Genomic DNA, 23,910 nt, shown 5'->3' on the forward strand with positions numbered 1-23,910 from the left:
TTTTTCTGATCATAAAGTACATATTGAAAAATATATTTATTTCTTTTTATTATCCACTGGGTGGCGCCTATATTAATATTCATGATATTTCCCATGATATTATTATTCATTTTTTAAATGAATCTTTATTCAACCGTATGTTTTATTTATTTATTTATTTATTTATTATAGTATAATAATATTGAACAAATATAGACTACAACAAATAGGAAAATAAAATATACAGTGCAATATATAAAATAGATATACAAGTAAAGAGAAAGAAATAATACAACCAGAAAAAGAATCATCATATAAATAGTGTAAAAGCTATTTTAACCGTCTGTTTTACGATGACCGTTATAAAAACACACATGACGTCATGAACGCGGAAACGTGTCACGTGTGAGGGCAACATTTCTAATGTAAATATAAAACATGATCCGCTTCTTCTACCTCGCGTGTCTTTTCGCATTTGCGGATTCCGTGTTTTTGGACCGTTTCGCAGCACCAATAAACACGAACGATAGACCAATAATCGGTGAGTTGAACAGTTGTATTAAATACTGTGCCTGAGAGAGTTTTAAAACACCAACTTAAACTTTAAACCTGTTGTGTCCAGGTGTTCTCGCGCAGGACGTGTTCGACGCGACGCCTCAGAGAAACGCGTACATCGCGGCGTCGTACGTCAAGTTCCTGGAGTCCGCGGGCGCGCGCGTCATTCCGCTGATGTGGGTTTTTGATTTATTTATTGATTGATTGATTACTTTATTATCTGTTTAATTTTCAATTTTGTTAATTTTTTTAATTGTAGTGTTATAGTAGGAGAAAAACAATAAGAAGTGTGTGTATGATGGACACTTTACTATCCCATGAACATTTATAAATGACAGAGAAGTCACATGATTATGACAACATAACGAATGTAGTACATCTAAACGTAATTCATAATATATTTCATAAAACATAGGCTTTTTAAATGACTACTCAAGAAAGTATGTGATTTGGGACGCAGCCAGTGTTGTTCAGATCGTTTGCTGGATATTAATAATGTTGTTTCATTTGCATTTTGTGTGTAAACTGCACAAATGGTAACTTTATTGTTGTACAGTTACTGAATCGACACTAAAGCAATTTAATGTAGTGTATTTCAATGTTCTGCAGGATCAATAGGACTGAAGATGAGTACAGACGGCTGTTTAAATCCATCAATGGGTGAGTAAATATAGAATGTGTGTTAAAGACGTGATTACGGTAAGGAATTGGTGACTCTCTTTCCAGGGTTCGTACAAGGTGCTTAAAGTACTTGAGTTTGAGTTTTTGAAATTTAAGTCCTGGAAAACCCTTGAAAACAGCCATATTTACAAAAAGTGCTTGATATAAATATTAACACTGATAAACCCCCATCAGACGTTTTTTCGATACCAAGTACGCCAACATTATAATATAAAATATTATTTATTGAACAATAATAGCCATTATAAACGTTGTATTTAATATTATTACATACATTGTAAGTTGTATTTTGGATACCTTATATCTGTAATTTGAGTTTAAAAAATCCTAAAGATATTGTTTTATAAGTGCGATCTCTGATTGCAGTCCTTGAAAACCAAAAAAGTAGTGCTTGAAAGTCCTGGAATTTTTTTTACAGTATCTGTACGAGCCCTGTCTCTCAATTCAATTTAATTTAAATGAGCTATATTGGCATGAAATAGCACAATATTGCCAAAGCAATAAATATATACAAACATATAGATAAATAAAGGGAAAAAAAACATTTCCATATTATACAAAAATAAATCACAATAAATAAAAAATGAAGTATATTGCCTCTCTCTGTAGAGTTCTGTTCCCAGGAGGCGGAGTCAGTTTAGAGTCATCCGGATATTCCAAAACTGCCTCCATTTTCTACAGACTCGCTCTCGAGGTTTGTGTCAGTTTTGCTCTCTGTATGCAATACAAAAATGTTGTGGTATTTTAATTTTTTATTGCAGTATCTAGCGATGCACAATATATCGGCAATACATTTTATATTTATAAAAAAAAAAAAATTGGCCGATATATTAAAGCCGATAAATAATGTATTATTTCCTTTAGCTGAGACGCTTCAGATGCGCACTGTTCAACATGAGGGTTTTGAGTTGCTTGAAATATGATTGGAATAACTTCAAAAAAGGAAAATATTCGGCTAATATTCTGTCATTTCGGCTACATAAAACTATAATAAGAACATCATAATTGTGTGCTTGAGACATGGATTTTAATGATGAGACTTTTGTTTTTGTAATCAAGCTCTCAGAAATTATAAAAAAAATCTGGATTTAGATTTATCGGCCAATATATCGGTTATCGGCTTTCAAATATAAGAACTATCGGTTATCAGCTTTCAAAATAAAAGAATTATCGGTTATCGGCTTTCAAATATAAAGAATTATCGGTATCGGCCAATAAATCGGTTATCGGCTTTCAAATATAAGAATTATCGGTTATCGGCTTTCAAAATATAAGAATTATCGGTTATCGGCTTTCAAATATAAGAATTATCGGTTATCGGCTTTCAAAATATAAGAATTATCGGTTATTGGCTTTCAAAATATTAGAGTTATCAGCTTTCAAACATAAATAATTATCGGTATCGGCCAATATATCGGTTATCGGCTTTCAAATATAAGAATTATCGGTTATCGGCTTTCAAATATAAGAATTATCGGTTATCGGCTTTCAAAATATTAGAATTATCGGTTATCAGCTTTCAAATATAAAGAATAATCGGTATCGGCCAATAAATCGGTTATCGGCTTTCAAATATAAGAATTATCGGTTATCGGCTTTCAAACATAAGAATTATCGGTTATCGGCTTTCAAAATATTAGAATTATCGTTATCAGCTTTCAAATACAAAGAATAATCGGTATCGACCAATAAATCGGTTATCGGCTTTCAAATATAAGAATTATCGGTTATCGGCTTTCAAAATATTAGAATTATCGGTTATCGGCTTTCAAAATATTAGAATTATCGGGTATCAGCTTTCAAATATAAATAATTATCGGTATTGGCCAATATATCGGTTAACGGCTTTCAAATATAAGAATTATCGGTTATCGGCTTTCAAAATATTAGAATTATCGGTTATCAGCTTTTAAATATAAAGAATAATCGGTATCGGCCAATATATCGGGTATCGGCTTTCAAATATAAGAATTATCGGTTGTCGGCTTTCAAACTATAAGAATTATCGGTTATCGTAAAATGTTCATATCGGAGCATCCCTGCTGTATCTCTGTGTGTTAACAGGCCAATTCAAACGGGGATTATTTCCCAGTATGGGGAACCTGTCTAGGGTTCGAGATGCTCACACTGCTCACCAGTGGCCAGTTGCTCCTGTCCCACACAAACACCAGTGGAGTCGCTCTGCCACTGAACTTCACTGACGGTAAGAACAACACTGGATTAACACCGTGTCCCAACTACACGATAAAAGGGACTTTTCCATCTTGATCAGAGTGTTTGTGCTAACCAGCCGCGACACGCGACGACTCTATTTTAGAAACGGTTTCTATTTTTCTGCGACGTCGCGCTGGAACAACAAACACAAAGTGTGGCGATGCTAATCTCAGGTGCTGTTTATGTGCTGCTGTATTTAATGTTAAAGCGTGTCATGTGACTTTGAATATCATTTAGTGCTCCAGCTTTGCAGCTGTAAAAGCAACAGTGGATAATTGACCTCAGATCTTGAAATTAAACAAATAGAAAGAAGAACGTTCAAACTGTGAACAAACAAGTGTATTCTTTGACCAAGATTGTTTTAGGAACTCAGTAGCCTATGTGTTTGAATAATGTTTAAATGGTGTAATATTTGTGGATTTCGCGAGTGCCGTCAGGACGACTCTCTGGTGCCGCGAGGCTCCGCCCACACGCTGCTCTGATTGGCTGTGGGTTTTGATTGATTGACGCATCTCGCACATCGCGTCTGGTTAGGACACACTATAGTTACATAATGGTAAATGTTCATTATCAGTTCACTTCCAGGATTATTGCTTGTTACTCAGTGACGTACAGTGAAGTCATTACCACGGTACGCGCCTCTGCAGTGCGGCTAGTTTAAACTACTCAGAGAAGTGATGAATATTGTTTGTTGTGAGCTTATGAAGTGTTGATGTCCTGGTTCCCTCCACTGATGTAGATGCTCAAGACAGCCGACTGTTCAGAGAGTTTCCCGAGGAGCTTCTGAAATCTCTGGCGACCGAGCGGCTCACGGAGAACTCGCATCAGTGGAGTCTCACGACTGCGGTAACCAGCATTACTGACCTTCCTTCAGCTCTGATTAAACCTGCAGTGTGTGATATTCAGGACCCAATGCAATATCATATACATAACTATGTGTTCAGTGGTGTATAAAGACCTTACTAATGAAGTGTTATGTGTTTATTAGCTTAGAATGAGGTGTTTCTCTCTACACACACACATCGACATGTTTCTACGGTGGCCCTGAACGGACACACGCGTTTCATCACTATGTTGTTCTTCGTGTAAAGATCTAGCGAATAAAACACTGACACAATGATGAACAAGTAACAATAATATTCGCAATAACATCGTTTTACTGAATAATTAAGTAAACATAATTTCTTTATTTATCTTTGTAAAGAAACCTCAGTGTTTAACTGGCTACTCTCTGCTGTCTCAGACAACGACATCACTTCCTGTCGGCCACCGTAACTTCTGTTGGGTGCAATTCACAACCTCACCACTAGATGCTGCTAAACTTACACACTGCACCTTTAAGTTTATAAACTGAAGATTAAATGTTATCTAGCTAAATGGAGTAGATTGCGATCTATCTAATCTGTTTGTCTAGGGCATATTTTGTGTTTCACAATATCTTACCTTGCCCTTCATTTTTAAAGCCATCTCAAACATCATTTCCCTTTAACCCAAAAATATCAATAACTAATATTTGGCCAAAAATGAAGATACTGCCTTTTGTGTTTGTAGGGCAGAGATGTGTTTCGACTACTTTTTGTATGTTGTATAATTATAATTATATCTCTGTAATGAGTTTTGCCCTCTGCCTGTTGGACAGTAACAGAACCGCAGTCATAACTAAAACATTACTATAGTACTATATTTTAGTTCGATAATGTTTTTTATTTAATATTTAGTATTTTTAGGGGATTTTATGGCACTAAATTATATCTTCCCTGTATTTATAATCCATTTATTCCCCTTTTGAGCATAGACCTGAACATTTTATTTCCAACTTAAACTGGTAAATCTTGAATGCTTTAGATCACAGACTGAAGTTTGATCTCTTCTTAGAGACGACACTCGGCAGATTATTGCTGAAGTGAAAAAAAGTGAACGTAAAAAAAGTTACAGATTTTTACGTTTATGGTTATGAAAATAAATAAGAAAATAAATCAGAAAATAAATAAACTGTCTGCACACTTGAATCCTTTAAAGCAATTTTAATCGCCAAGCTTTCGGTCACAAGACCATCCTCAGGGCATACAAAAACTAAATGTCACATTCCATTTAACTGTGTTCAAAACACATCAGGACAATCAACAATAATAACCCACACCTGCAGAGGCCAGGTATGACCAGTTGTAGTCCAATAGTGGGAGTTGTAGTTTTTAGGTGATCAACACTAACTCCACATAGTGAAAAAACTAAATGGAACAAAGACAAAGAAAAATGAAAAACCACACTACAAGAAACCGACATAAGTATACATATACAAAAAATATACAAAAAATATTGTGAAAAGTATTATGAAAAATGCAAAAATACTAATTACAATTTTTATATGAAATATATATTTTCAAAAACATGTTTTACTCTAAAACTGAGAAAATCAAAGCCATAAATCTAAACCAGTGTGTTCCGCATGTGAGTCTGATATCTCAGTAAACGAGCGCTCAGTGAGAGTGTGTCCGGCTACAGTTCCACACGCTTCCACTAGAGGAAACTCTCATTCATTTCCAATGCGTCATTCCTGAGCGCGAGGAGCACAAGTGTGGCTAGTGTTTACAGACCATTTAACCTGTTCGAATCATGTGCATGATTTATTTGTGTGTTCACAGAGCAAGTCCCAAAACCTTTAGCAAATTTGTATCATTCCGATGAAGAAAAAAATAAATTGTTAAATTTTTCGGTCAAAAATGACCGAAGAGCACCAGATTGAATTGTTGATGCCAGCGCCCTCTACTGTACAACAGTGATAACATGAATCGCTGGAAGATCGCTGAAAGACAGTCAATGGCGGGAAAGAGTTAAAACAAAGACATTTTTACAGACATATCTCACGTAATGAATACATGTTCAATTCAAAATATTTTGTTTATTTTTGCTGAATGAAAAATTTCCGAATGTTTATTTCAGAACTTTACGAAGAGTGAGAAACTGAAGAGCTTCTACAGGGTTTTGAGCACAAACTCCGACGGACAGAACGAGTTTGTGTCCACAGTGGAAGGTGAGTGACCATAATAATCATATATATATATATATTTATATATTATTCTTTTTATAACCTTTCTCCTCTGCTCCCAGCGTATGATTTCCCCATCTACGCGACTCAATGGCATCCAGAGAAGAACGCGTTCGAGTGGAATCGCCCGTATATTCCCCACTCGCCCCGAGCCGTCGAGACCGGCTTCCACACCGCACACTTCTTCATCAGCGAAGGTATGATCATAATCCATAACTCCGGCTTCCACACCGCACACTTCTTCATCAGCGAAGGTATGATCATAATCCATAACTCCGGCTTCCACACCGCACACTTCTTCATCAGCGAAGGTATGATCATAATCCATAACTCCGGCTTCCACACCGCACACTTCTTCATCAGTGAAGGTATGATCATAATCCATAACTCCGGCTTCCACACCGCACACTTCTACATCAGCGAAGGTATGATCATAATCCATAACTCCGGCTTCCACACCGCACACTTCTTCATCAGCGAAGGTATGATCATAATCCATAACTCCAGCTTCCACACCGCACACTTCTTCATCAGCGAAGGTATGATCATAATCCATAACTCCAGCTTCCACACCGCACACTTCTTCATCAGCGAAGGTATGATCATAATCCATAACTCCGGCTTCCACACCGCACACTTCTTCATCAGCGAAGGTATGATCATAATCCATAACTCCAGCTTCCACACCGCACACTTCTTCATCAGCGAAGGTATGATCATAATCCATAACTCCAGCTTCCACACCGCACACTTCTTCATCAGCGAAGGTATGATCATAATCCATAACTCCAGCTTCCACACCGCACACTTCTACATCAGCGAAGGTATGATCATAATCCATAACTCCAGCTTCCACACCGCACACTTCTTCATCAGCGAAGGTATGATCATAATCCATAACTCCAGCTTCCACACCGCACACTTCTACATCAGCGAAGGTATGATCATAATCCATAACTCCAGCTTCCACACCGCACACTTCTACATCAGCGAAGGTATGATCATAATCCATAACTCCAGCTTCCACACCGCACACTTCTACATCAGCGAAGGTATGATCATAATCCATAACTCCAGCTTCCACACCGCACACTTCTTCATCAGCGAAGGTATGATCATAATCCATAACTCCAGCTTCCACACCGCACACTTCTACATCAGCGAAGGTATGATCATAATCCATAACTCCAGCTTCCACACCGCACACTTCTACATCAGCGAAGGTATGATCATAATCCATAACTCCAGCTTCCACACCGCACACTTCTACATCAGCGAAGGTATGATCATAATCCATAACTCCAGCTTCCACACCGCACACTTCTTCATCAGCGAAGGTATGATCATAATCCATAACTCCGGCTTCCACACCGCACACTTCTTCATCAGCGAAGGTATGATCATAATCCATAACTCCGGCTTCCACACCGCACACTTCTTCATCAGCGAAGGTATGATCATAATCCATAACTCCGGCTTCCACACCGCACACTTCTTCATCAGCGAAGGTATGATCATAATCCATAACTCCGGCTTCCACACCGCACACTTCTACATCAGCGAAGGTATGATCATAATCCATAACTCCGGCTTCCACACCGCACACTTCTACATCAGCGAAGGTATGATCATAATCCATAACTCCGGCTTCCACACCGCACACTTCTACATCAGCGAAGGTATGATCATAATCCATAACTCCGGCTTCCACACCGCACACTTCTTCATCAGCGAAGGTATGATCATAATCCATAACTCCGGCTTCCACACCGCACACTTCTTCATCAGCGAAGGTATGATCATAATCCATAACTCCGGCTTCCACACCGCACACTTCTACATCAGCGAAGGTATGATCATAATCCATAACTCCAGCTTCCACACCGCACACTTCTACATCAGCGAAGGTATGATCATAATCCATAACTCCGGCTTCCACACCGCACACTTCTTCATCAGCGAAGGTATGATCATAATCCATAACTCCGGCTTCCACACCGCACACTTCTTCATCAGCGAAGGTATGATCATAATCCATAACTCCGGCTTCCACACCGCACACTTCTTCATCAGCGAAGGTATGATCATAATCCATAACTCCGGCTTCCACACCGCACACTTCTACATCAGCGAAGGTATGATCATAATCCATAACTCCAGCTTCCACACCGCACACTTCTTCATCAGCGAAGGTATGATCATAATCCATAACTCCGGCTTCCACACCGCACACTTCTTCATCAGCGAAGGTATGATCATAATCCATAACTCCAGCTTCCACACCGCACACTTCTTCATCAGCGAAGGTATGATCATAATCCATAACTCCGGCTTCCACACCGCACACTTCTACATCAGCGAAGGTATGATCATAATCCATAACTCCGGCTTCCACACCGCACACTTCTACATCAGCGAAGGTATGATCATAATCCATAACTCCAGCTTCCACACCGCACACTTCTTCATCAGCGAAGGTATGATCATAATCCATAACTCCGGCTTCCACACCGCACACTTCTACATCAGCGAAGGTATGATCATAATCCATAACTCCAGCTTCCACACCGCACACTTCTTCATCAGCGAAGGTATGATCATAATCCATAACTCCGGCTTCCACACCGCACACTTCTACATCAGCGAAGGTATGATCATAATCCATAACTCCGGCTTCCACACCGCACACTTCTTCATCAGCGAAGGTATGATCATAATCCATAACTCCGGCTTCCACACCGCACACTTCTTCATCAGCGAAGGTATGATCATAATCCATAACTCCGGCTTCCACACCGCACACTTCTACATCAGCGAAGGTATGATCATAATCCATAACTCCAGCTTCCACACCGCACACTTCTACATCAGCGAAGGTATGATCATAATCCATAACTCCGGCTTCCACACCGCACACTTCTTCATCAGCGAAGGTATGATCATAATCCATAACTCCGGCTTCCACACCGCACACTTCTACATCAGCGAAGGTATGATCATAATCCATAACTCCAGCTTCCACACCGCACACTTCTTCATCAGCGAAGGTATGATCATAATCCATAACTCCGGCTTCCACACCGCACACTTCTTCATCAGCGAAGGTATGATCATAATCCATAACTCCGGCTTCCACACCGCACACTTCTACATCAGCGAAGGTATGATCATAATCCATAACTCCGGCTTCCACACCGCACACTTCTTCATCAGCGAAGGTATGATCATAATCCATAACTCCAGCTTCCACACCGCACACTTCTTCATCAGCGAAGGTATGATCATAATCCATAACTCCGGCTTCCACACCGCACACTTCTTCATCAGCGAAGGTATGATCATAATCCATAACTCCGGCTTCCACACCGCACACTTCTACATCAGCGAAGGTATGATCATAATCCATAACTCCGGCTTCCACACCGCACACTTCTTCATCAGCGAAGGTATGATCATAATCCATAACTCCAGCTTCCACACCGCACACTTCTACATCAGCGAAGGTATGATCATAATCCATAACTCCGGCTTCCACACCGCACACTTCTTCATCAGCGAAGGTATGATCATAATCCATAACTCCGGCTTCCACACCGCACACTTCTACATCAGCGAAGGTATGATCATAATCCATAACTCCGGCTTCCACACCGCACACTTCTTCATCAGCGAAGGTATGATCATAATCCATAACTCCGGCTTCCACACCGCACACTTCTTCATCAGCGAAGGTATGATCATAATCCATAACTCCGGCTTCCACACCGCACACTTCTACATCAGCGAAGGTATGATCATAATCCATAACTCCAGCTTCCACACCGCACACTTCTTCATCAGCGAAGGTATGATCATAATCCATAACTCCAGCTTCCACACCGCACACTTCTTCATCAGCGAAGGTATGATCATAATCCATAACTCCAGCTTCCACACCGCACACTTCTTCATCAGCGAAGGTATGATCATAATCCATAACTCCGGCTTCCACACCGCACACTTCTTCATCAGCGAAGGTATGATCATAATCCATAACTCCGGCTTCCACACCGCACACTTCTTCATCAGCGAAGGTATGATCATAATCCATAACTCCGGCTTCCACACCGCACACTTCTTCATCAGCGAAGGTATGATCATAATCCATAACTCCAGCTTCCACACCGCACACTTCTTCATCAGCGAAGGTATGATCATAATCCATAACTCCGGCTTCCACACCGCACACTTCTTCATCAGCGAAGGTATGATCATAATCCATAACTCCGGCTTCCACACCGCACACTTCTTCATCAGCGAAGGTATGATCATAATCCATAACTCCGGCTTCCACACCGCACACTTCTTCATCAGCGAAGGTATGATCATAATCCATAACTCCAGCTTCCACACCGCACACTTCTACATCAGCGAAGGTATGATCATAATCCATAACTCCGGCTTCCACACCGCACACTTCTTCATCAGCGAAGGTATGATCATAATCCATAACTCCGGCTTCCACACCGCACACTTCTTCATCAGCGAAGGTATGATCATAATCCATAACTCCGGCTTCCACACCGCACACTTCTTCATCAGCGAAGGTATGATCATAATCCATAACTCCGGCTTCCACACCGCACACTTCTTCATCAGCGAAGGTATGATCATAATCCATAACTCCGGCTTCCACACCGCACACTTCTACATCAGCGAAGGTATGATCATAATCCATAACTCCAGCTTCCACACCGCACACTTCTTCATCAGCGAAGGTATGATCATAATCCATAACTCCAGCTTCCACACCGCACACTTCTTCATCAGCGAAGGTATGATCATAATCCATAACTCCAGCTTCCACACCGCACACTTCTTCATCAGCGAAGGTATGATCATAATCCATAACTCCGGCTTCCACACCGCACACTTCTTCATCAGCGAAGGTATGATCATAATCCATAACTCCGGCTTCCACACCGCACACTTCTACATCAGCGAAGGTATGATCATAATCCATAACTCCAGCTTCCACACCGCACACTTCTTCATCAGCGAAGGTATGATCATAATCCATAACTCCGGCTTCCACACCGCACACTTCTTCATCAGCGAAGGTATGATCATAATCCATAACTCCGGCTTCCACACCGCACACTTCTTCATCAGCGAAGGTATGATCATAATCCATAACTCCGGCTTCCACACCGCACACTTCTTCATCAGCGAAGGTATGATCATAATCCATAACTCCGGCTTCCACACCGCACACTTCTACATCAGCGAAGGTATGATCATAATCCATAACTCCAGCTTCCACACCGCACACTTCTACATCAGCGAAGGTATGATCATAATCCATAACTCCGGCTTCCACACCGCACACTTCTTCATCAGCGAAGGTATGATCATAATCCATAACTCCGGCTTCCACACCGCACACTTCTACATCAGCGAAGGTATGATCATAATCCATAACTCCAGCTTCCACACCGCACACTTCTACATCAGCGAAGGTATGATCATAATCCATAACTCCGGCTTCCACACCGCACACTTCTTCATCAGCGAAGGTATGATCATAATCCATAACTCCGGCTTCCACACCGCACACTTCTTCATCAGCGAAGGTATGATCATAATCCATAACTCCGGCTTCCACACCGCACACTTCTACATCAGCGAAGGTATGATCATAATCCATAACTCCGGCTTCCACACCGCACACTTCTACATCAGCGAAGGTATGATCATAATCCATAACTCCGGCTTCCACACCGCACACTTCTTCATCAGCGAAGGTATGATCATAATCCATAACTCCGGCTTCCACACCGCACACTTCTTCATCAGCGAAGGTATGATCATAATCCATAACTCCGGCTTCCACACCGCACACTTCTACATCAGCGAAGGTATGATCATAATCCATAACTCCGGCTTCCACACCGCACACTTCTTCATCAGCGAAGGTATGATCATAATCCATAACTCCGGCTTCCACACCGCACACTTCTTCATCAGCGAAGGTATGATCATAATCCATAACTCCGGCTTCCACACCGCACACTTCTTCATCAGCGAAGGTATGATCATAATCCATAACTCCGGCTTCCACACCGCACACTTCTACATCAGCGAAGGTATGATCATAATCCATAACTCCGGCTTCCACACCGCACACTTCTTCATCAGCGAAGGTATGATCATAATCCATAACTCCGGCTTCCACACCGCACACTTCTTCATCAGCGAAGGTATGATCATAATCCATAACTCCAGCTTCCACACCGCACACTTCTACATCAGCGAAGGTATGATCATAATCCATAACTCCGGCTTCCACACCGCACACTTCTACATCAGCGAAGGTATGATCATAATCCATAACTCCGGCTTCCACACCGCACACTTCTACATCAGCGAAGGTATGATCATAATCCATAACTCCGGCTTCCACACCGCACACTTCTTCATCAGCGAAGGTATGATCATAATCCATAACTCCGGCTTCCACACCGCACACTTCTTCATCAGCGAAGGTATGATCATAATCCATAACTCCGGCTTCCACACCGCACACTTCTTCATCAGCGAAGGTATGATCATAATCCATAACTCCGGCTTCCACACCGCACACTTCTTCATCAGCGAAGGTATGATCATAATCCATAACTCCGGCTTCCACACCGCACACTTCTTCATCAGCGAAGGTATGATCATAATCCATAACTCCGGCTTCCACACCGCACACTTCTTCATCAGCGAAGGTATGATCATAATCCATAACTCCAGCTTCCACACCGCACACTTCTTCATCAGCGAAGGTATGATCATAATCCATAACTCCGGCTTCCACACCGCACACTTCTTCATCAGCGAAGGTATGATCATAATCCATAACTCCAGCTTCCACACCGCACACTTCTTCATCAGCGAAGGTATGATCATAATCCATAACTCCGGCTTCCACACCGCACACTTCTACATCAGCGAAGGTATGATCATAATCCATAACTCCAGCTTCCACACCGCACACTTCTTCATCAGCGAAGGTATGATCATAATCCATAACTCCGGCTTCCACACCGCACACTTCTACATCAGCGAAGGTATGATCATAATCCATAACTCCGGCTTCCACACCGCACACTTCTACATCAGCGAAGGTATGATCATAATCCATAACTCCAGCTTCCACACCGCACACTTCTTCATCAGCGAAGGTATGATCATAATCCATAACTCCGGCTTCCACACCGCACACTTCTACATCAGCGAAGGTATGATCATAATCCATAACTCCGGCTTCCACACCGCACACTTCTTCATCAGCGAAGGTATGATCATAATCCATAACTCCGGCTTCCACACCGCACACTTCTACATCAGCGAAGGTATGATCATAATCCATAACTCCGGCTTCCACACCGCACACTTCTACATCAGCGAAGGTATGATCATAATCCATAACTCCGGCTTCCACACCGCACACTTCTTCATCAGCGAAGGTATGATCATAATCCATAACTCCGGCTTCCACACCGCACACTTCTTCATCAGCGAAGGTATGATCATAATCCATAACTCCAGCTTCCACACCGCACACTTCTTCATCAGCGAAGGTATGATCATAATCCATAACTCCAGCTTCCACACCGCACACTTCTTCATCAGCGAAGGTATGATCATAATCCATAACTCCAGCTTCCACACCGCACACTTCTTCATCAGCGAAGGTATGATCATAATCCATAACTCCAGCTTCCACACCGCACACTTCTTCATCAGCGAAGGTATGATCATAATCCATAACTCCGGCTTCCACACCGCACACTTCTTCATCAGCGAAGGTATGATCATAATCCATAACTCCGGCTTCCACACCGCACACTTCTTCATCAGCGAAGGTATGATCATTATCCATAACTCCGGCTTCCACACCGCACACTTCTTCATCAGCGAAGGTATGATCATAATCCATAACTCCGGCTTCCACACCGCACACTTCTACATCAGCGAAGGTATGATCATAATCCATAACTCCGGCTTCCACACCGCACACTTCTTCATCAGCGAAGGTATGATCATAATCCATAACTCCGGCTTCCACACCGCACACTTCTACATCAGCGAAGGTATGATCATAATCCATAACTCCGGCTTCCACACCGCACACTTCTTCATCAGCGAAGGTATGATCATAATCCATAACTCCGGCTTCCACACCGCACACTTCTTCATCAGCGAAGGTATGATCATAATCCATAACTCCAGCTTCCACACCGCACACTTCTTCATCAGCGAAGGTATGATCATAATCCATAACTCCGGCTTCCACACCGCACACTTCTACATCAGCGAAGGTATGATCATAATCCTGCGTTTTAATAGCCGTTTATTATATTGATCTGCCGTTTGATTTGTATAAAGCGAGACGCCGCTGGTGAATATGGCACAGATATAACTCCATATCTCCACACTTCACCACATGATTACAGTAATTATTGCAAACATTTTTTTGTATTACAAGTTTTCTGAAATGTTATGTTTGATTATGCAAATGAGGCGTTGTCTAATTAAATATGCACTCATTTGCATAAATGTTTTTAGAATAAAGTTATGAACATTGGAAGAAGCCAGGTTTAAAATTGTTTCTTTTTTATATATATAAATAGTTAAAGTTTTTACAGAGGGGATTCTGGATATTTTTATCGCTCCATAAATCAGAAAATACAGCCAAAAATTAAATAAAAATTCACTTTTTTTTTTTACTTATAGATATCACCATACTGTACTTCACAATTTTTGTATTACAAGTTTTCTGAAATGTTATGTTTGAATATGCAAATGAGGCGTTGTCTAATTAAATATGCACTAATTTGCATAAATGTTTCTAGAATAAAGTTCTGAACATTGGATGAAGCCAGGTTTAAAATTATTGTTTCTTTTTTTATATATATATTAGTCAAAGTTTTTACAGAGGGGATCTTGGATATTTTTATCGCTCCATAAATCAGAAAATACAGCCAAAAATAAAATAAATTCACAATTTTTTTTTTACTTATCGATATCACCATACTGTACTTCACATTTTTTTGTATTACAAGTTTTCTGAAATGTAATGTTTGAATATGCAAATGAGGCATTATCTAATTAAATATGCACTAATTTCTATACATTTCTAGAACAAAAACCTGAACATTGGATAAAGACAGGTTCAAAATTCTTGTTTCTTTTTTATATATATATATAGTCAAAGTTTTTACAGAGAGGATTTTGGATATCTCTTTTTATCAGAAAATACTGATAAAACAGCCAAAAATAAATACATTTGCACCTTATTTTTAGGAATTAAATGTTGTATAAAATCAGGAAAGTTACATATGAACACAAACCCCTGTGTAAAATCCTTCAGAATATAGATACTGTAAAACTGTAGAGTTGTGTGTGTGTGTGTGTGTGTGTGTGTGTGTGTGTGTTGCTGAAGTGGAGATTTCCAGCTCGATGTCGGAGGAAAAACTCACTTTCGGAAAACAGTCTTTAAAGAGATACACTGTAGATAAAGTGAACTATAATATACAGTTTCTGTCCACTCGTCTGAAAAAACTCTTTATGAAAAGCCCACAAATCTCCTCATTGACAGATGCATGAACACACAGTGTAACACACACTCCTCTCTCTTCTACAGCGAGGAAGAGTGCGCACCGGTTCCCCAGCGAGGAGGAAGAGGAGAACGCCCTGATCTACAACTATAAGCCGGAGTACACCGGCGCTCGCACGGCCTTCCAGCAGATCTACTTCTTTCATTAGGAAACCTCTAACTTCATTATTATTATTATTATTGTATTTAATTTACTAATTGGAACTGCACATTCTCCAACTGTGATGTGAAGATGATCAATCACACTGAATTATGTTTTTTTCAGATGTTTCAGGATTTAATTATCAACACAAACAACAAACATTTGGCATGTAAACAAACATGTACATATAGAAAAACTCATGTAGAATCTGTAGTGTTAATAAAACATGTGCTCTGATGAAAACATTTACAGAAAAATAACAAATAAAAAATGCATTATGCGAAATACAGTCATATTCACTTCTGTTGACTCGTTCTTGGCGTTCATCGGTTGGAAGAAGGCGCGAAGTGATGATGTTTCTATCTCTAATGAACACACCTGATCATTTATGTATTCATATGCACACACATACACACACTATAACCCACAACATACAGTGCAATGCTCAATCAGATCTATAACTTTATTAAAAAGTGACTTAAGTCTCAATGCAACTTTCTCATATTCTGATCTCTTAATTCTCCCATAACTGTATGAACATTAACCCTTCAGTCTAACATAATCTATAAATCTGTCTAATATTACTGTTGAGCCCTAAAAAACACATCCTTCTGAAACATGATTTCAAATCATATTTGCTTTACAAAATTAAGATCTTGAATATTAGGTGATTATGTTCTCATATTACGCACAACTCAAAACAATATGATTCATTGAACTTATACATTCACATTGCCTTGGAAGTCTGTGGTTTATGAAAACTGCAGAGAGAGCTCTGATTGGCTGTTGACCTGCTCTTCGAGCTCTGTGATTGGCTGTTATCTTCTATGGGTGAGAGAGTCTGCCTCTGTGATTGGCTGTTGACCTGCTCTTCGAGCTCTGTGATTGGCTGTTATCTTCTATGGGTGAGAGAGTCTGCCTCTGTGATTGGCTGTTGACCTGCTCTTCGAGCTCTGTGATTGGCTGTTATCTTCTATGGGTGAGTCAGTCTGCCTCGGTGATTGGCTGTTGACCTGCTCTTCGAGCTCTGTGATTGGCTGTTATCTTCTATGGGTGAGAGAGTCTGCCTCTGTGATTGGCTGTTGACCTGCTCTTCGAGCTCTGTGATTGGCTGTTATCCTCTATATGGGTGAGAGAGTCTGCCTCTGTGATTGGCTGAGCTCGGGGTGCCAAACGTCCACGATGAAGATGAGTCTGAATCTTTCTGCCTCCTGCCAGACTTCATGCTCGAACGAGTCGTCAAATATTAATACTTTTCCTTCTTCCCACTCCCTGAAACACGATCAACAGTCACTGAATACATTGAGTCAACCCACACATTAATTCATTTAAAAAAAAAAAAGTCTATCCAAGTTTCATCTACTCGCCAATTTTTATTCACATTTGCTGCTTGTTAAGTGTTGATTTAGCCTGTCAATAGTAGGCCCTGAAAAAAGGCTTGAAACGCTTCGATTCTCCCAACACAAGCTGAAACATTTAAAAACTCCAGTATAGTAATGAATGCAGTGTTAATGAGTGTGTAAAGCTGACCTGGTCTGGTGTGTACAGTGTTAATGAGTGTGTAAAGCTGACCTGGTCTGGTGTGTACAGTGTTAATGAGTGTGTAAAGCTGACCTGGTCTGGTGTGTACAGTGTTAATGAGTGTGTAAAGCTGACCTGGTCTGGTGTGTACAGTGTTAATGAGTGTGTAAAGCTGACCCGGTCTGGCGTGTACAGTGTTAGTGAGTGTGTAAAGCTGACCCGGTCTGGTTTGTTCAGTGTTAATGAGTGTGTAAAGCTGACCTGGTCTGGTGTGTACAGTGTTAATGAGTGTGTAAAGCTGACCTGGTCTGGTGTGTACAGTGTTAATGAGTGTGTAAAGCTGACCTGGTCTGGTGTGTACAGTGTTAATGAGTGTGTAAAGCTGACCCGGTCTGGTGTGTACAGTGTTAATGTGTGTGTAAAGCTGACCCGGTCTGGTGTGTACAGTGTTAATGAGTGTGTAAAGCTGACCTGGTCTGGTGTGTACAGTGTTAATGAGTGTGTAAAGCTGACCTGGTCTGGTGTGTACAGTGTTAATGAGTGTGTAAAGCTGACCTGGTCTGGTGTGTACAGTGTTAATGAGTGTGTAAAGCTGACCTAGTCTGGTGTGTACAGTGTTAATGAGTGTGTAAAGCTGACCTGGTCTGGTGTGTACAGTGTTAATGAGTGTGTAAAGCTGACCTGGTCTGGTGTGTGCAGTGTTAATGAGTGTGTAAAGCTGACCTGGTCTGGTGTGTGCAGTGTTAATGAGTGTGTAAAGCTGACCTGGTCTGGTGTGTGCAGTGTTAATGAGTGTGTAAAGCTGACCTGGTCTGGTGTGTGCAGTGTTAATGAGTGTGTAAAGCTGACCTGGTCTGGTGTGTACAGTGTTAATGAGTGTGTAAAGCTGACCTGGTCTGGTGTGTGTAGTGTTAATGAGTGTGTAAAGCTGACCTGGTCTGGTGTGTGTAGTGTTAATGAGTGTGTAAAGCTGACCCGGTCTGGTGTGTACAGTGTTAATGTGTGTGTAAAGCTGACCCGGTCTGGTGTGTACAGTGTTAATGAGTGTGTAAAGCTGACCCGGTCTGGTGTGTACAGTGTTAATGAGTGTGTAAAGCTGACCCGGTCTGGTGTGTACAGTGTTAATGAGTGTGTAAAGCTGACCTGGTCTGGTGTGTACAGTGTTAATGAGTGTGTAAAGCTGACCTGGTCTGGTGTGTGCAGTGTTAATGAGTGTGTAAAGCTGACCTGGTCTGGTGTGTACAGTGTTAATGAGTGTGTAAAGCTGACCTGGTCTGGTGTGTACAGTGTTAATGAGTGTGTAAAGCTGACCTGGTCTGGTGTGTGCAGTGTTAATGAGTGTGTAAAGCTGACCTGGTCTGGTGTGTACAGTGTTAATGAGTGTGTAAAGCTGACCCGGTCTGGTGTGTACAGTGTTAATGAGTGTGTAAAGCTGACCCGGTCTGGTGTGTACAGTGTTAATGAGTGTGTAAAGCTGACCTGGTCTGGTGTGTACAGTGTTAATGAGTGTGTAAAGCTGACCCGGTCTGGTGTGTACAGTGTTAATGTGTGTGTAAAGCTGACCCGGTCTGGTGTGTACAGTGTTAATGAGTGTGTAAAGCTGACCTGGTCTGGTGTGTACAGTGTTAATGAGTGTGTAAAGCTGACCTGGTCTGGTGTGTACAGTGTTAATGAGTGTGTAAAGCTGACCTGGTCTGGTGTGTACAGTGTTAATGAGTGTGTAAAGCTGACCTAGTCTGGTGTGTACAGTGTTAATGAGTGTGTAAAGCTGACCTGGTCTGGTGTGTGCAGTGTTAATGAGTGTGTAAAGCTGACCTGGTCTGGTGTGTGCAGTGTTAATGAGTGTGTAAAGCTGACCTGGTCTGGTGTGTACAGTGTTAATGAGTGTGTAAAGCTGACCTGGTCTGGTGTGTGCAGTGTTAATGAGTGTGTAAAGCTGACCTGGTCTGGTGTGTACAGTGTTAATGAGTGTGTAAAGCTGACCTGGTCTGGTGTGTACAGTGTTAATGAGTGTGTAAAGCTGACCTGGTCTGGTGTGTACAGTGTTAATGAGTGTGTAAAGCTGACCTGGTCTGGAGTGTACAGTGTTAATGAGTGTGTAAAGCTGACCTGGTCTGGTGTGTACAGTGTTAATGAGTGTGTAAAGCTGACCTGGTCTGGTGTGTACAGTGTTAATGAGTGTGTAAAGCTGACCCGGTCTGGTGTGTACAGTGTTAATGAGTGTGTAAAGCTGACCCGGTCTGGTGTGTACAGTGTTAATGAGTGTGTAAAGCTGACCTGGTCTGGTGTGTACAGTGTTAATGAGTGTGTAAAGCTGACCCGGTCTGGTGTGTACAGTGTTAATGAGTGTGTAAAGCTGACCCGGTCTGGTGTGTACAGTGTTAATGAGTGTGTAAAGCTGACCCGGTCTGGTGTGTACAGTGTTAATGAGTGTGTAAAGCTGACCCGGTCTGGTGTGTACAGTGATAATGAGTGTGTAAAGCTGACCCGGTCTGGTGTGTACAGTGTTAATGAGTGTGTAAAGCTGACCCGGTCTGGTGTGTACAGTGTTAATGAGTGTGTAAAGCTGACCTGGTCTGGTGTGTACAGTGTTAATGAGTGTGTAAAGCTGACCCGGTCTGGTGTGTACAGTGTTAATGAGTGTGTAAAGCTGACCCGGTCTGGTGTGTACAGTGTTAATGAGTGTGTAAAGCTGACCCGGTCTGGTGTGTACAGTGTTAATGAGTGTGTAAAGATGACCTGGTCTGGTGTGTACAGTGTTAATGAGTGTGTAAAGCTGACCTGGTCTGGTGTGTACAGTGTTAATGAGTGTATAAAGCTGACCCGGTCTGGTGTGTACAGTGTTAATGAGTGTGTAAAGCTGACCTGGTCTGGTGTGTACAGTGTTAATGAGTGTGTAAAGCTGACCTGGTCTGGTGTGTACAGTGTTAATGAGTGTGTAAAGCTGACCTGGTCTGGTGTGTACAGTGTTAATGAGTGTGTAAAGCTGACCCGGTCTGGTGTGTACAGTGTTAATGAGTGTGTAAAGATGACCTGGTCTGGTGTGTGCAGTGTTAATGAGTGTGTAAAGCTGACCCGGTCTGGTGTGTACAGTGTTAATGAGTGTGTAAAGCTGACCCGGTCTGGTGTGTACAGTGTTAATGAGTGTGTAAAGCTGACCCGGTCTGGTGTGTACAGTGTTAATGAGTGTGTAAAGCTGACCCGGTCTGGTGTGTACAGTGTTAATGAGTGTGTAAAGCTGACCCGGTCTGGTGTGTACAGTGATAATGAGTGTGTAAAGCTGACCCGGTCTGGTGTGTACAGTGTTAATGAGTGTGTAAAGCTGACCCGGTCTGGTGTGTACAGTGTTAATGAGTGTGTAAAGCTGACCTGGTCTGGTGTGTACAGTGTTAATGAGTGTGTAAAGCTGACCCGGTCTGGTGTGTACAGTGTTAATGAGTGTGTAAAGCTGACCCGGTCTGGTGTGTACAGTGTTAATGAGTGTGTAAAGCTGACCCGGTCTGGTGTGTACAGTGTTAATGAGTGTGTAAAGATGACCTGGTCTGGTGTGTACAGTGTTAATGAGTGTGTAAAGCTGACCTGGTCTGGTGTGTACAGTGTTAATGAGTGTATAAAGCTGACCCGGTCTGGTGTGTACAGTGTTAATGAGTGTGTAAAGCTGACCTGGTCTGGTGTGTACAGTGTTAATGAGTGTGTAAAGCTGACCTGGTCTGGTGTGTACAGTGTTAATGAGTGTGTAAAGCTGACCTGGTCTGGTGTGTACAGTGTTAATGAGTGTGTAAAGCTGACCCGGTCTGGTGTGTACAGTGTTAATGAGTGTGTAAAGATGACCTGGTCTGGTGTGTGCAGTGTTAATGAGTGTGTAAAGCTGACCCGGTCTGGTGTGTACAGTGTTAATGAGTGTGTAAAGCTGACCCGGTCTGGTGTGTACAGTGTTAATGAGTGTATAAAGCTGACCCGGTCTGGTGTGTACAGTGTTAATGAGTGTGTAAAGCTGACCTGGTCTGGTGTGTACAGTGTTAATGAGTGTGTAAAGCTGACCTGGTCTGGTGTGTACAGTGTTAATGAGTGTGTAAAGCTGACCTGGTCTGGTGTGTGCAGTGTTAATGAGTGTGTAAAGCTGACCTGGTCTGGTGTGTGCAGTGTTAATGAGTGTGTAAAGCTGACCCGGTCTGGTGTGTACAGTGTTAATGAGTGTGTAAAGCTGACCCGGTCTGGTGTGTACAGTGTTAATGAGTGTGTAAAGCTGACCCGGTCTGGTGTGTACAGTGATAATGAGTGTGTAAAGCTGACCCGGTCTGGTGTGTACAGTGTTAATGAGTGTGTAAAGCTGACCCGGTCTGGTGTGTACAGTGTTAATGAGTGTGTAAAGCTGACCTGGTCTGGTGTGTACAGTGTTAATGAGTGTGTAAAGCTGACCTGGTCTGGTGTGTACAGTGTTAATGAGTGTGTAAAGCTGACCTTGTCTGGTGTGTACAGTGTTAATGAGTGTGTAAAGCTGACCTGGTCTGGTGTGTACAGTGTTAATGAGTGTGTAAAGCTGACCTGGTCTGGTGTGTACAGTGTTAATGAGTGTGTAAAGCTGACCTGGTCTGGTGTGTACAGTGTTAATGAGTGTGTAAAGCTGACCTGGTCTGGTGTGTGCAGTGTTAATGAGTGTGTAAAGCTGACCTGGTCTGGTGTGTACAGTGTTAATGAGTGTGTAAAGCTGACCTGGTCTGGTGTGTACAGTGTTAATGAGTGTGTAAAGCTGACCTGGTCTGGTGTGTACAGTGTTAATGAGTGTGTAAAGCTGACCTGGTCTGGTGTGTACAGTGTTAATGAGTGTGTAAAGCTGACCTGGTCTGGTGTGTACAGTGTTAATGAGTGTGTAAAGCTGACCTGGTCTGGTGTGTACAGTGTTAATGAGTGTGTAAAGCTGACCCGGTCTGGTGTGTACAGTGTTAATGAGTGTGTAAAGCTGACCTGGTCTGGTGTGTACAGTGTTAATGAGTGTGTAAAGCTGACCTGGTCTGGTGTGTGCAGTGTTAATGAGTGTGTAAAGCTGACCCGGTCTGGTGTGTACAGTGTTAATGAGTGTGTAAAGCTGACCCGGTCTGGTGTGTACAGTGTTAATGAGTGTGTAAAGCTGACCCGGTCTGGTGTGTACAGTGATAATGAGTGTGTAAAGCTGACCCGGTCTGGTGTGTACAGTGTTAATGAGTGTGTAAAGCTGACCCGGTCTGGTGTGTACAGTGTTAATGAGTGTGTAAAGCTGACCTGGTCTGGTGTGTACAGTGTTAATGAGTGTGTAAAGCTGACCTGGTCTGGTGTGTACAGTGTTAATGAGTGTGTAAAGCTGACCTTGTCTGGTGTGTACAGTGTTAATGAGTGTGTAAAGCTGACCTGGTCTGGTGTGTACAGTGTTAATGAGTGTGTAAAGCTGACCTGGTCTGGTGTGTACAGTGTTAATGAGTGTGTAAAGCTGACCTGGTCTGGTGTGTACAGTGTTAATGAGTGTGTAAAGCTGACCTGGTCTGGTGTGTGCAGTGTTAATGAGTGTGTAAAGCTGACCTGGTCTGGTGTGTACAGTGTTAATGAGTGTGTAAAGCTGACCTTGTCTGGTGTGTACAGTGTTAATGAGTGTGTAAAGCTGACCTGGTCTGGTGTGTACAGTGTTAATGAGTGTGTAAAGCTGACCTGGTCTGGTGTGTACAGTGTTAATGAGTGTGTAAAGCTGACCTGGTCTGGTGTGTACAGTGTTAATGAGTGTGTAAAGCTGACCTGGTCTGGTGTGTACAGTGTTAATGAGTGTGTAAAGCTGACCCGGTCTGGTGTGTACAGTGTTAATGAGTGTGTAAAGCTGACCTGGTCTGGTGTGTACAGTGTTAATGAGTGTGTAAAGCTGACCTTGTCTGGTGTGTACAGTGTTAATGAGTGTGTAAAGCTGACCTGGTCTGGTGTGTACAGTGTTAATGAGTGTGTAAAGCTGACCTGGTCTGGTGTGTACAGTGTTAATGAGTGTGTAAAGCTGACCTGGTCTGGTGTGTACAGTGTTAATGAGTGTGTAAAGCTGACCTGGTCTGGTGTGTACAGTGTAGGGATGCGCGGTATACCGGTACTGCAAAAATACCGGTATATATTATA

At 42.0% G+C, this 23,910-nt stretch overlaps 2 protein-coding genes across 4 annotated transcripts in view; one reads left to right on the forward strand and one right to left on the reverse strand.

Moving 5' to 3' along the window:
* Positions 1-417: 417 nt before the first annotated feature.
* Positions 418-16,291, forward strand: ggh (gamma-glutamyl hydrolase (conjugase, folylpolygammaglutamyl hydrolase)). Its single transcript, XM_056272292.1, has 9 exons — positions 418-520; positions 602-710; positions 1,144-1,194; positions 1,825-1,909; positions 3,280-3,418; positions 4,169-4,275; positions 6,370-6,460; positions 6,538-6,672; positions 16,149-16,291. Exons 1-9 carry the CDS (start codon positions 418-420, stop codon positions 16,268-16,270), a joined length of 942 nt encoding a protein of 313 aa, XP_056128267.1. The 3' UTR covers positions 16,271-16,291.
* Positions 16,292-16,707: 416 nt separating this feature from the next.
* Positions 16,708-23,910, reverse strand: part of unm_hu7910 (un-named hu7910) — a 48,983-nt gene continuing 41,780 nt past the window's right edge. For 2 of the 3 annotated variants that reach the window (XM_056272299.1, XM_056272297.1), the window contains exon 17: positions 16,708-17,535. In XM_056272299.1, coding sequence (XP_056128274.1) covers positions 17,385-17,535 — 151 coding nt within the window. In that variant the 3' untranslated portion in view covers positions 16,708-17,384. The remainder of the gene's footprint in view (positions 17,536-23,910) is intronic. The other variant, XM_056272298.1, reaches the window with a different exon arrangement.

The sequence above is a fragment of the Rhinichthys klamathensis genome, unplaced genomic scaffold (genome assembly GCF_029890125.1).
Source record: "Rhinichthys klamathensis goyatoka isolate OS25496 unplaced genomic scaffold, OSU_Roscu_1.1 h1tg000334l_1, whole genome shotgun sequence".
Lineage (NCBI taxonomy): Eukaryota > Metazoa > Chordata > Actinopteri > Cypriniformes > Leuciscidae > Rhinichthys > Rhinichthys klamathensis.